Genomic DNA, 13,633 nt, shown 5'->3' with positions numbered 1-13,633 from the left:
TTAGAAAACAATAATTAACGAGAATACTGGATAATTTGGTTATATATATTTGGCATATTTAAATTACCAAAATGTGTAAATATGTGAACCATCAATGAGCCATGGGAAAATGGCAAATATAAGGGAAGGAAACAACAGATGTGGATAGAAATACTTTCATTACAAGCATGAATTAACAATAATTTACATTTGTGATATATGAGTGTGTCCTATCAGTCGCTGGGCAGAGCGAATAACATGTGATCCTATAAATACTAGACATGTATGTTTGCATTTATGATGGGCATAATGCATAATTAAAAAAACTTATGGAAAGAGGGAAAAAGTTTTGTTTGATAAATATAAATAATCAATAATAAACAGTGGCTTTATGCATTTGATAGCTCAGTAATTAACTACAGTATATGGAGTGACTAATCCAATGAACTAATAATGTTGATTAGATGATTAATATAGGCATGTCAAAAATGCATGTGGGTTGAAAAAATATCAACTCATTGCTACCTATAAGCCCATCAACCAAATTCACAACTTGCTACTTGGTGTATATATAAAATACCATGTTCATGTAACTTGTCTTACTATGGACAAACAGGAAGATCAAGATCTATAAACGTATCTCTGAACATCAAGATTACATCCATCTTATCAAGCTTCACAAATTTGGCTTTGCACAACATGGAATCGAAAACGCTAACCACAGGACCCAATGGCAAAATGCTAAGCAGCTACATAGATCCATATATAAACAAAAGTGTTTATATAAAGAAAGTGCTGAAGCCTTACTTCATACACCTAATCTTATTCAGAACGATTGTCCTCACTATTCCGAAAGTTTGGGAAATTGTTATCCTCAATTGTATTAAATAAATTTTCCTGTTATATTAGGTTTAATCCATGAACATGTGACTGTATACATAGAAAGAGAGAAATTCCAATTTAAGCATGTATGCTACTGTTTTTTTTTAAATTCAATTTCTATTGTTGTTTGATAATTGTCCTGATGATGAATGAAAAAAAATTACTAATTGTGGCATAAGTGTGATTCTATAGTTATAATGTAAACTGAATCATGTAATGTTGTCATAGTAGTCTGAACAACCCTTGAGGGTACATATCAGGAAACTGATGATGATTTTTGATATCATTAAGACAGTTCACAAATGTTTACAAATAAAATTCTATCAAAAAAGTTGCAACTAACATGCCATATAAATGTTGTGAAAATGCACTCATCAGGACATATGTATGAAAATGCACTCATCAGGACATATGTATGAAAATGCAAGACGTACATATGGTAATATGGTAAAGCAATTTCCACATAGTCTATAGTGTCACTGTTTTACAAGAAAAAAAAAAGTCAACTACACAATCAATAAACTTTGTTACTTATGCATGAGAGTAGCACTGGAATAAAAATACTATGGGATTTTGAACCTAGTTTACTTTTCAAACCCCACAGAAACAATATTAATTACATTTAAATATTAGGACTATTGAACCTCATGAAGTCTTAAGGCTCATTTGTAGATTAATTTTGATTTTTTAACAATTTCTATTTTATCAGTTGATAATGGTAGTAACTGATATTCAGTATAATGCATTTCAGCTCAATAAATAATACAAAGTAATAAAAGCTATAATGTAGTAGACAAATTTTGTTACTCGAGTGAGTAGCCCTGCTTATCATAGGCCAGATAAAATTCCATGTTTGATCTCTAGAAAATGACTGCCTTATCCTTAGCTTTATAGCATTTCTTAGGTTGGATTCACATTAAAAAATGTCAATAAAGCATGAAGTGTCTAACAATAAACAAACACACACAAACACACAAAAAAAAAGTTGAATAAAAATGTTTTATTTCGTAGCGTAATATTAAATTGACAAACTGTACAAAAAAACCTTCTAAATTTTCCGAGTCACATATAACTTATCAACTTTTAAAAATACAAATGATATAATAAATAACAGAAATAAATAAATGACTAGATATTTAGTGTAAAAATTCCGATAAATAACAATCAACAAAGTTAAGAATTTTCATTCATAACTAGTGCTATATTTTATAGTTTAACAACAAATTTCTTTTAGCTTGACAAATTTATTTATCAACACATTTTTTTAAAGCTAATTTTGCACTACTCAGGACCAATTGCAAACATTAGGAAAGTTATTTTTAGCAATACACAAATACAAATAGTATACACAAGCTTCAAACTGAGTACATGCATGCACACAAAAATATGAATATATATATATATATATCACCAGCCAGTGGCATAACAGATTTTAATTTTGGGATTTACTACTTATTATATATATATATATATATATAGTGTAGGAACTATGCTAATTTAAGAATTCAACTGCTCTAAAAGTAACACTACTTTGAAAAGTCAACCAGAACTCAGTTTATTGTAAGTCATATACTCTCTATGTTATTTATATTTTTTTAAAAAGCACTTATAAATTAGTGATCCAGCTTACACAGTAAGCATCAGTTTCTGACTTTATAGATATGTTTTTAAAGTTGGGCTTAGTATGCCATGAAATGAAAATGTTATGAATGAAACTGTTATGCTTGCACATTATGAGTAGAAAATGTAAATTTTTAAAAATATAAATTTTCTAATCTGCATATCTATGTTTTTTTAAAGATATTTATATAATAAAGAATACTAGTTTTTAACTTTACATTCATCAAGATGCATTATATTACATATTTGTGGATAAATAACAGTTATCTAAGGCTATTTTTGAAACTGCAATCACTTTGAAATGAAGGATTTAATGAATATTAAATCTTTCACGTTCCAGAAATCATATCCGTAGTTAATAATATTGCAACATTATATGAAGATTATCATCATCATAACAATATTGGCAAATAACAAGGATTAACATAAAATATATCTCACTCTCACCAACATATGCATGTATGAGCACGCATGCGCACGCACACATGCACACACACACACACACACACACACACACACAGAGGCAGAGAGAGAGTGGGATAGAAGTAAACAGGTTATATAATATTCATTAATTATTTTTTGTTTTACATAATAATCTGAAAAGCACTTCAAATCATTATTTTTGCTCTTGACTTTTAAATGTATATCAGGTTTTTGGTTGCCTGGTGCTATTTTTTTTTAAATTTAATATTATTTATTCACAGATGTAGGCTTGCAGCGATTTCATAATCACAAAAATCCTCATAACTTTTACAATTATAACATCTGAATGACTTGGTAAATGCTTAAAAGGGAGAGCTTATTAATTATTATTCTTTTTTTTTTTTTTTGTGTGTAACTGTTATGTGTGTGTGTGTGTATCAATCAAAATTTTCTGTTTATACTGAAATTAAACAGATACATGTATGTGTGCACCTCATTTAGTTAATAATGTTAAAAGCACTTAAAATTTTAAGCATTTACAAACAAATGAAATTTCTAATGGAGATGAAACTCATCAATTTCATATTACCAAAATTATCAAAATCATGCACATGCATGATACATCTGATTACTGGTATGATGCCTTTGCTATTGAATACTGAAGAATTTTAATGAATTGCACTGCATTTTGATGACAAGGTAACAGTAATAATTTCAAAAGGTCGTACGATATTGCTACATGTAATAAGTTACATATAATATTGTACAAATGCTTTTTTTTTCTTCAAGCATATTCATTTTAGATTTCACTTGCCAGTGTTTTAATTTTTTAACAGCATATAATGGACAAGGTTTGAATCTTCTAAATACAAATAGGCTTACTCTAAGGAAAGTCATTTTCAGTCTTGTTTTTATTTTGAATGTAAAGGATTATTATTACTACTAGGTTACATATAATAAATGGTCAGCAAATAGTCAGTTGATTATTTGCTGACCACTGATTCTCTCTCTCATACATTCTTTAGTAGCATGCAGTTAATTATGATGTATCCAGTTTCTGATCTGAATGGTGTTTTTAGAAACCCTAGGAGGTACAGAGTGCATAAAACAAAAAAAGTAAATTTAATTTTAGTGATTCCAGTTAGAATTTCACTATACCTAGCCACAACAAATAACATATATAATAAAAAATATTCTAATTAACAATTTTGAAACATTTTCTTACCTCATATAGAATAATGCCTTAATTTTATCTTTAATCCTGGATTACAACTTTCCTTAAAAGGATGCTAACAAAAATTCTTGTACATTTGATTTTTAATTATTTTAAAATATTCACTCAAATGATATATTAAAAGAACCATATGTACTCAATTAAAGAATCATTAACTAAAACTTAATATTACATTGAAAATAACAAGTTGAGTAAGTTTTAATTAAACTAGTCAAGTGGGAAAGGACAGAAGTAATGTTTACTATATCTTTATGGATTCTGTGCAATTAGAAGAATAGAATATTCTGAGATGAGGAGGCAGCTATCTATCCCTACTTCTTTTTTGCATGCTGCAAAGCCAAACCTGCTTTTCAGTAAGTAAAGTTTGCTATCTCTTGAATGGTACCCTAACAAACATATCTCATATCATAAAATAAGTTATACTTTTAATTATAAACAGTGACATTAATAAGTTTTACAAGTTCTCCACTCCATCCCCACACAAAAAAAAAGGAACAACATACTTTCACATTAATATCATGACATGACTAGATGTCAAACAAGTTTATAAGGTAAGCAGTTTCATAAAACATGTGAGGTTAACGATTTAAGTAACAACATTTATTAGTTTAAACTGTATATTATCATACAAAATTTGTTTTAAAAATTTATTTAAAAAGATTATCACATAAAAAAGGAAAAGGCTATTTAATGATTTACTGTATAAAGTTTAAGTATATAATAAATATTTAACATCAACTAAATAACAAAATAATTATTTACTGGCATATCTGAAAAAATATCAAAAGTTTTAGTTGAGGAAGTAGAATACTATGCACAAATTTATAATACAGCTATCAAGCTGAACACTAATTAAGATATTTTAAAATAATTACAATAGCTAACTTGAGTGACATCTGATATTAAAGTATAGAAGAAAAATATTAAAAGAGATGCATACAGGAAAGGGGGGGTGGGAGTCTGAACTTTTGCTTACAGAATGTTCAAATCCCCTATACATATATACTTTTTTGCTCAAAAGATCAATATACTAAAATAAAGATTTATTACCATCATTTTGGCAAATTTTATCAATGCATTACAGAATTTCTGTGATTTGATGAGTGTATATTGGTGACTAGAAGTGCAAAAAAGTTAATTTGAAAAAAAAATCATCCTTCAACTTAAAAAATGAAAGCATGTTTGCCCTATAGAAAACTCCTACATACACTACTGACTGTTTATAAATATATACAGTACACACACACACACACACACACAGTATATATATATAAAACAGTATCTATTTTTATGTAGTATATAAAGATATACAGAACCTACCTTTTCTAGTTTGAATTAATGTATGGTTATAGTCATGATAAAGAAAATATTTTATAAATAATGTTCAACCAGTTTAGTGGTGTGATCTTTTAACAATCTGAAGAAATTACATTTGAAATTATTTCTGGAATTAAAATCCATTTGTTTAACTAGCTTAAATGTTTAACAGGATGGTGTAACTGAATGAGTGGATCTGTATGCTAGGTCTGAATTTATTTAAGGCAATGTAATAATGTTGTTAAGTAGCTTTTTTCATAGTGAATAAGACACCAAATTTTAGAAGAAAAAAATTACTGCAATGGTAAACATATGAGAGTTAGAGAAAACAAATAATAGGATGAACAGTATGTGGTTATCAATATAATCATGGACACAGTTACATAAAAACAGGGTAAATAAGATTTAAGATGTCAACACAATAGGAAAGAACTAATTCTTATTGTAGGCAGCATTAGAATTAATTATTCTTGTGGTGTGATATCTATATCTTAATCTGCTATTTGTATCTGCTGAGTCTATCGATGCCATCACTGTATTGTTTAACCTATATATCGATATAACATACCAAACCAAAGTTCATTCATTTTACAATATATATTTCATCATACTTGCCTTTTCACAGAGACAAACATGATGCAGTGTCAAAAGAGGGATAATCACCAATAATCATCATGTAAACACTCAGAAAGTATTTACATGACCAAATGTTAGTCCATTTTAAGATACAAATCAACTTACTGTGATTCTTTATATGAAATAAGCATACCACATGTGATGGAAAATATGATATGTACAAGTAAGAGAATGGATCTTAAATGATGAGATTCTGGACTGCATGGAAGATGATAATAATAATAATGAACAATGAAAAAATTACTATGATATGTTCACACTTTTTCATAAACATATTTATGAATGCAGCCAACTAGTAGTACAAGCTATCACATTTTGACACATATGTACAAAAGGATATAGAGCAGCAGTTTTCCTTAAATATATTTGAAAAAAAAATACACAAAATATTGCCTATGTTTTGAATTTTACACAAGGATATATATGCAGATATACTGCTTGGAAAGAAGCTAACCGACACTCCCCCATGGGCAACATGCATCATACCATGTAATGAGTCCAGTGTTTCTAGCCAGTATAAATTGGAGTAATATGATGCTCCCAAGTCAGTGCAGTTGTGTAAGGGGGAAATGACTGCGAAAAGGGAATTGACAGAGCTTGAAAGAGGTATTGTGATAGGATGAAAATTTGTGGACATATGAAACTGTCCACAAATTTACCTGACAATTATTACAGTAATATGCATTGAAATTAAACTTTGATTCTACCTTCATTCATTTATAAGCTTCACTTTCTTGTTATAAACAGAACCAAATAAATGGCAAGAAACAAAGTAGTTAATAATGAAACTTACAATTATGCAATTTTAAACTTGTATAGTTTTTATATATGAGCAGTAGAATATATATAAAACATCATAAATATTATAATCATTATTAAAATGACAAAATAGTTACTGGTTTTTTTCACAGTATTTACTTCTACTACAGACTACTTTTCTATCTACTACTAGAAAAAAGATGGTGCTTCAGAAAGCTACATTACCTACAAAAGTGAAAATCTAATACCTATCTAGTGGCACAATAATTTATTTTAAAAAAAATCTACTACAGAGTGTTCATGGAATGTTAGTAAACCTGAAGATGCGTAGTGCTTCCATATATTTTACCTCCACTGCATCACTATGGTATTTAATCTGCATTTAAAACTGATTCATACATTGTTCAGAATAACAGTAGACACTTTATTTTTTTTTAAATCATAACAGTAATCTGCTTTTCTATTTTCAAAATGCTCTCATCATTTTGCTTACAACCCCCCCCCTGACTCCTCTTCCAAATATGACTAAAGTTTCAGCATTTGTAAGGTATTTAGCACTTCTGCAGACAACTTAGTATCACTTTGATCCATTCTAGTAGCAAGGTCATTATGAATCCCAGCACGCATGAACTCAGTTCTCAGTGATTCTAAAAAAGAAAAAATTAAATATAATTTTATTACAGGATATCACATTTTACTATAACACTATTATATAATTATATGTAGCCAGCTGTTAAAATCTAGGGTTATAGGTTTCTATAATATATATAAAAAGTCTTCAGAGCTTCTTGTTTTTTCTTAGTAAAGCTTCCTGTAGATACTGCAAATGTGACTGCTTTATTCATATTAAAGATGTAATTATACATCTTTAATATGAATAACAAGTAAATTCCGGGTATTTATTCACTAAATGTGAATAAGTATCTCACTTATTCACATTTAGTTCTTGTGTTATTCTATGTTAAAACCAAGTATGTATGAAAATATAAATGAATTATTTAATTTAATATCTCAGCATTTATTCTAATTTCCATCTCTCAGATCACTATTTATTTTGAGCAACTTGTTTTATGTCTTATAAGTACATCTTCCTTAAAATGGAAAAAGTGCCAACAAGACCTCTAGTTAGTAAATGTCTTTCACTTCCCAGTGAAATACTACCATTCAGCTTATTGAAGGTGTAAAATAACTACTGCCATGTTTCATCTACAGAGTAGGGCTTTTTTCTGCTCTCCTGTCCACATGCACTGCAAATGATATCCTCGCAGGACATGCTCAACACACTATTATTAGTAAATCAGGAAGCTAGCACCTCCTCAATTTGAGGGTACAGTAGTAAAGCAAATTCTGCAGGCTAGCAACCAGATAACATAGGGGACTGAACCCAATGGCAACACGTCTGGGGGGCTTCCCAACACTGTCGAGGCCACACTTGAAGTCTGGGCACTCCTTGTGTGGGAGTTATGTGCAGGAGTCTTTCACTTCAGTATGTCCCATTCTATAAGTTTCCAGTACCAATTCTACCATGAAAGAAAACCAAACGAATGTTAGCGTCACTGTGTATGTAAAAAAATCTATAATAAAAAACATGTTTTCTCCCCAAAATAACCCAAACACCACAACTTCATCCAATAAAAAAACATTTGCCCATCCATTTTACCAACATTGAGGGTGGCCACATACTACACGAGCCAGCTATCATACTTATTCATGAATTCATTCACGCTGCTTGCACTCCCAACATTCAATGGCAATCCATTCCAATCACGAACCACCCTATGAAAGAAAAATCTAGCACCCACCACCTTCTTAGTGGCATTCACTCTTAGCTTCCAAGGATGCTCTGTTGTTGATGGAAGTTTTTTCCACTTGGCTATGTTACCACTATGTTCACTTGCCTATGTTTGCCCCAGTCCTGAAAATATTTCAGGCGCAAACTTTGTTTACTTACACTTGGATAAAGGATTAAACCAAATATATAATTGGCAGCATAGCCAAGTGAAAAAAACTTCCATCAACTATCTCTAATCCAGAGAATTTTAATAATAAGGTGTTGACACCTTTTGGCAACTGGTATATGGTGATATGACTTCTGCATTACTTCCACCTTAGTATCACTACCACTGGGTCTGGCTCCCACTGGTGAGACCTCAATAAAGTTCGAAACTGGTCTGGGTAGTGGCCCTTCCCTTTAATGCATAACATTATACATGTCTGCAAGGAGATGTGCTTTGCATTATGGGAATACTAAGGCAAGTGATCAGAACTTATTCCCCCTTTACCACGAGTTTCCCCAGTCCTGAAAATGATGCTCTCTTGTCCTTTCACCACCCTCCATAAATTGAAAAATTCCATCAATTGAAATCGCGTATGACCATTTCAGAAGTTTGTAAGTCTCAATCATATCATCCCTCTTTCTTCTGTTTGCTAGTGTCTACAATCTACAAATTCTCAATCTGTCTTCATAATCAGTATTCCACAATCCTAATATCATTTTTTAACACTCTCCTTTGCACTCTCTCTCTCTCTCCACTATATCAGAATCACAATGGAAACCAGTAGAACAGACCTGTGCACAATAGTCCAAGTGAGGTCTTATAAATGCCTTCTAAAGAGGCAAAATGACATCCTTATCTTTACATGTGAATGTTCGTTTCAGCTATCTTTTGAGTTGTATTTACAATCTTTGCTACATGGCTCCTGAACTTCAACTTCCTATCTACTAACACTCCAAGATCCCTAGCCTGATCAGTTTCTTCTAGTATAGTCCCACCAATATAATACAACATTGGACACTTAATCACGCCAAAGTGAGCAACTTTACATTTACTGATATCCATTTTCTCATGCACACAATTCCAGCCTATTCAAATTATTCTGCAAGTACTGCATATCAGCAGCATTCCTGATTACCCTACCTATCTTTGCATCATCAGCAAATAGCCGTATGTTGCTTGTTAAATCCTTCGCAATATCATTAATGCACAGATTAAATAACAGTGGACCAAGCACTGATCCTTGTGGTACACCATGTTTATGTGCGGACTCATATTTCCCGTAGACTACTTTTTGATATCTGTCAGTCAGCCATCCTCTTATCCACGCTAATATTTTATAATCCAAATCCATATTCTCCAATTTATGCAACAGTCTACGATGCTGTATTCTGTCAAAAGCATTAGCAAAATCCAAAAGTATCATGGTGTATTCATTCCAGTTGTCTAGTTCAATGGTAACATTGTTATAGAACGTGAGCAAGTTGCTAAAAGATGACCTTCCCTTAGTAAACCCAAGTTGCCTCACTGCAAAGTAGATTCACTGTTCACTCATTTCTGAATGCAAGCCACCAATTTTTCCAAAATCGTCACCACCACTCTGAGATATTAATTGGTTGACAGTTGGATACATCGGTTTTTGCATCACCCTTGTGCAATGAAATTATCATACATCCTTATCATTCCAACAGAATCTTCCCTGTTTCGAGACCCATATTAAACAGCCTGGTCAAAGGAATAGCCAGTTCAGCTGAACACTCTTTTAGCACATGTGCTGATGTCCCTATTGCTCCCTATCCAAGTGTAAGCAAACAAAGTTTGCGCCTGAAAATATCTTCAGGACTGAGGTAAGGTGGTACATCCCTTGGCAACTCGTAGCAAAGGTGGACCAAGCTCTCATCACTCCTTGTCTTAGTATCTCCCATAATGCAAAGCACATCTCCTTGCAGACATGTATACTGCTGTTAGATCCTGAATGAAGGAATCTTGCAAAGAAATCATTCATTCAGAATCCAACATATTAAACTTACAAAAAAAGAGAAATACCTGCTCATCAGCTAAAAATAAAAGTGAAACTTCTTCACTTTATGTGTAAAATTTGCATTCCTTATTTCATGTACAATATATTTAATCTATTGTGGTCATATTAAGATTTTATTAGAGTATGTTTTATAAGAGGGATAATCTGACTTAATTTAAGCCTCACTTAAGCTGTGTAAAATTAACTGTGAGTCATCAAATAGTTACTAAATAATAATTCTTGGAAGGTATAAAACTACACGTGTACAGTGTAACGCTGGCGGCAGTTGCTTAAGCGGAACGTACATTGACACGAATTCTGGGAATACAAGAGCATAACAGCGTCGGGAAAAAGCAAGGGATGAACCCAAGGGGTGAAAAGATATGGGTCGTGTGCAAAGGGGACTGAGGAAAAAGAGGGTGCTCTAAGGAGGAATATAAGGGGACGAGTGCCATATCGGAGATCTCTCTTGTTGTATCGTTTTCCTGTTTGGTGGCTCGGAAGTTAGCAGGAGTTCGCATAAAAGGGGGGATGAAGCGTCTGTGCTAAGATAAGATGTCAGACAGCAGGCTTTCTTGAAAATGGAGAAGGATTCTATGCAGAACTGAAGGTAAAAATTTTGAGTCCTAGCAGAATCAAGCCATCGCTGAGAAGTCCCATTGAGTTGTTCCTGAAACGCAAAGATTTAAGTCCGTTTTCAGCAGAAATAATGAAGATAGTGTAACCCCTACGTTACCGTATGGACAGCCAATAGACAAGAAGTAACCAGATGTGCACGTGGTGCTGAAAGACACGGAAAAAGTTTGGTAAGGTGAAATTACTCTATTTTGTGTATAAAATTCATTAGAAGAGAGAAGATTGTTTACGAATGTGAAATTAAGAACAGTATTCTAAAGAACTCTGTGGACAGTCTCTAATTAGAAAGTTAACCTCCTTTGAGAGAGTAAGAATTGTTTGGAAAAGATCTTTAGTAATTGTGTCGTGACATTCTATTTTCATGTTGTGTTCTAATCTGCCATCTTGTTTCAAGTCACTCTTATTAATAAAACAACTAATTGCAAATTGATCACCGATCCAAAAGTAGGGAAATTTATAATTATACTGCGCCACCCTATTTTTAGATCAGTCTATATAAAACAGTAGGATCAATTCTTAATTAAGTTAGCAGTCTTCTCACTTAGGCCGAATTATTTACTATTCTACTTGGGGCACTCGCAAGATTCGAATTTTTTATGAACGGTGCAATAAAAGGGAATTCAGGCAAACACAATATTTAGATTAACAAAATAAAACATTTAATATATGATATATAACAAATACAAGACTTCTACTTTTAAATGAAACAATACAAATAACTTAATACATCTTGCTAAGTCACTCATTCCAATTCAACGTTCTAAACTTTAACATACAATTCACAGCTTCAAAATTACAAGTTTTCTTAACTCAAGTTAATAAAACAAAACTTCTCATTTTATCAGTCTGCACATATCTATCAGTTGTACTTAATGCTTAAATTCACAGCAGGCACTAATCAAGGTAGACAATATTCCAAGCAATCTTATTTCGGACCTTGAACTTCGAAGATACGTTATAGTTAATGTTAGAATAAACAAACATGTATTACTACTCTTACCAGATACAATCTTCAAAACATCAATTTATTGTGAGCGCACTTATGAATTAACTTATTTAAGCTAGTGGAACACATTAAATAAAATTCTCCAACACTTTAGCTGAACTACTGTTAATCGCACTTCACTACTCTAAACAACAGCAATAAGGTACTGATATCTTTCCTTGTTTACTTTTCTCCAACTAGTTAAATTCATTATAATTCTTCTCAGGGCAACATAGAATTAAGACATAATCCTAGACTAACTGGAACTAATCAGAATTTCCCATTGAATGTCCAGTTCTTTATTTATCCGATTACGACACTAAATTTTTCTCTATAACAACAGCTGATTTTACTTGCAGCTGAGTATATGATTCACTACGTTTTTGCTCTCTTCCAAACACTATTCTCATGAATTTCTGCCCTAAAGAATTTATAATTTTCTTTCACTTCTTTGCTTGTATCCTATCTTCCTTCAGGCTCCGCAAAACTCTCTCCTTTTTCTCTCATTAAAAATTCTTATTGCCTCTTTTTTTTTCTCCTTTTTGTTCCCCTGGTCACGCACTCTTCGACTCGTGCTTGTTTATTTCATGCGTCTCCATGACAACCAATGAACGCAAACATTTCGCTAATGTAATACAACGCTCTACTACTACATAAGTGATTACATAACGTTAAATTTTTACAAATAAGAATAAACAGAATATTTGAGCTACTTAATCAGCTTTTTCATTACGTATACAATTATTTATAATAACACTTTTCGTTACTTTATATATATTTTAGTTATCATAAATTCTAGACATATTATTATTTAATAAATTAATAGTAGGTTAAGTTTAGAATAAATATTTAAATAGTAATCCTTAATTAAGGAACAATAAATAATTTTTATACAAATCATGATTAATATATAATAAGCAATGTTAAATGTGAATGAAAAAAATAAATTACACAACATAGTTTCATTCACAATTTAACAATTGAATGTGATAGGATTAACTTAATGAGATCAGAATTGTGGATTTTAGTAACTGAGTAACATTAGAATGTTTGTTTATATTATCTTATGAATACCATTACAGACAGGAATTTTAGTTTAACTTCATATCATTTGCTAACTATCCCAGTATGCAGTTATTGTGTTTCGCATGCTTTACGATGTTTCTTAACCTTTGATTTAATTTAGAGCATGTTAACCTCTTAACTCGAGTCTTTTCATTTAGTATTGAGTCAAATTAAGTGTATGAATTTTTTGTGTATTCTGTTTAGATATTCCAATAAACATGTCATATTTACCTAAACCTGAGTCATGCCTGATTACGATTCCAAACTACCACTTATAAAAATAGAACCTATTTTGGCGGGAA

The 13,633-nt window shown here is 31.4% G+C and overlaps 1 protein-coding gene across 2 annotated transcripts in view; it reads right to left on the bottom strand.

Moving 5' to 3' along the window:
* Window positions 1-1,879: 1,879 nt before the first annotated feature.
* Window positions 1,880-13,633, bottom strand: part of LOC150096323 (rap1 GTPase-GDP dissociation stimulator 1-like) — a 266,122-nt gene continuing 254,368 nt past the window's right edge. For both annotated transcript variants that reach the window (XM_090408894.1, XM_090408895.1), the window contains one exon: window positions 1,880-7,497. In XM_090408894.1, coding sequence (XP_090265020.1) covers window positions 7,376-7,497 — 122 coding nt within the window. In that variant the 3' untranslated portion in view covers window positions 1,880-7,375. The remainder of the gene's footprint in view (window positions 7,498-13,633) is intronic.

This window comes from Typopeltis vanoorti, chromosome 19 (genome assembly GCF_054136105.1).
Source record: "Typopeltis vanoorti isolate ZY-2024b chromosome 19, IOZ_Tvanoo_1.0, whole genome shotgun sequence".
Lineage (NCBI taxonomy): Eukaryota > Metazoa > Arthropoda > Arachnida > Uropygi > Thelyphonidae > Typopeltis > Typopeltis vanoorti.
Note: the sequence above shows the minus strand (reverse complement) of the source record. Positions and strands in the feature narration are given on the sequence as shown.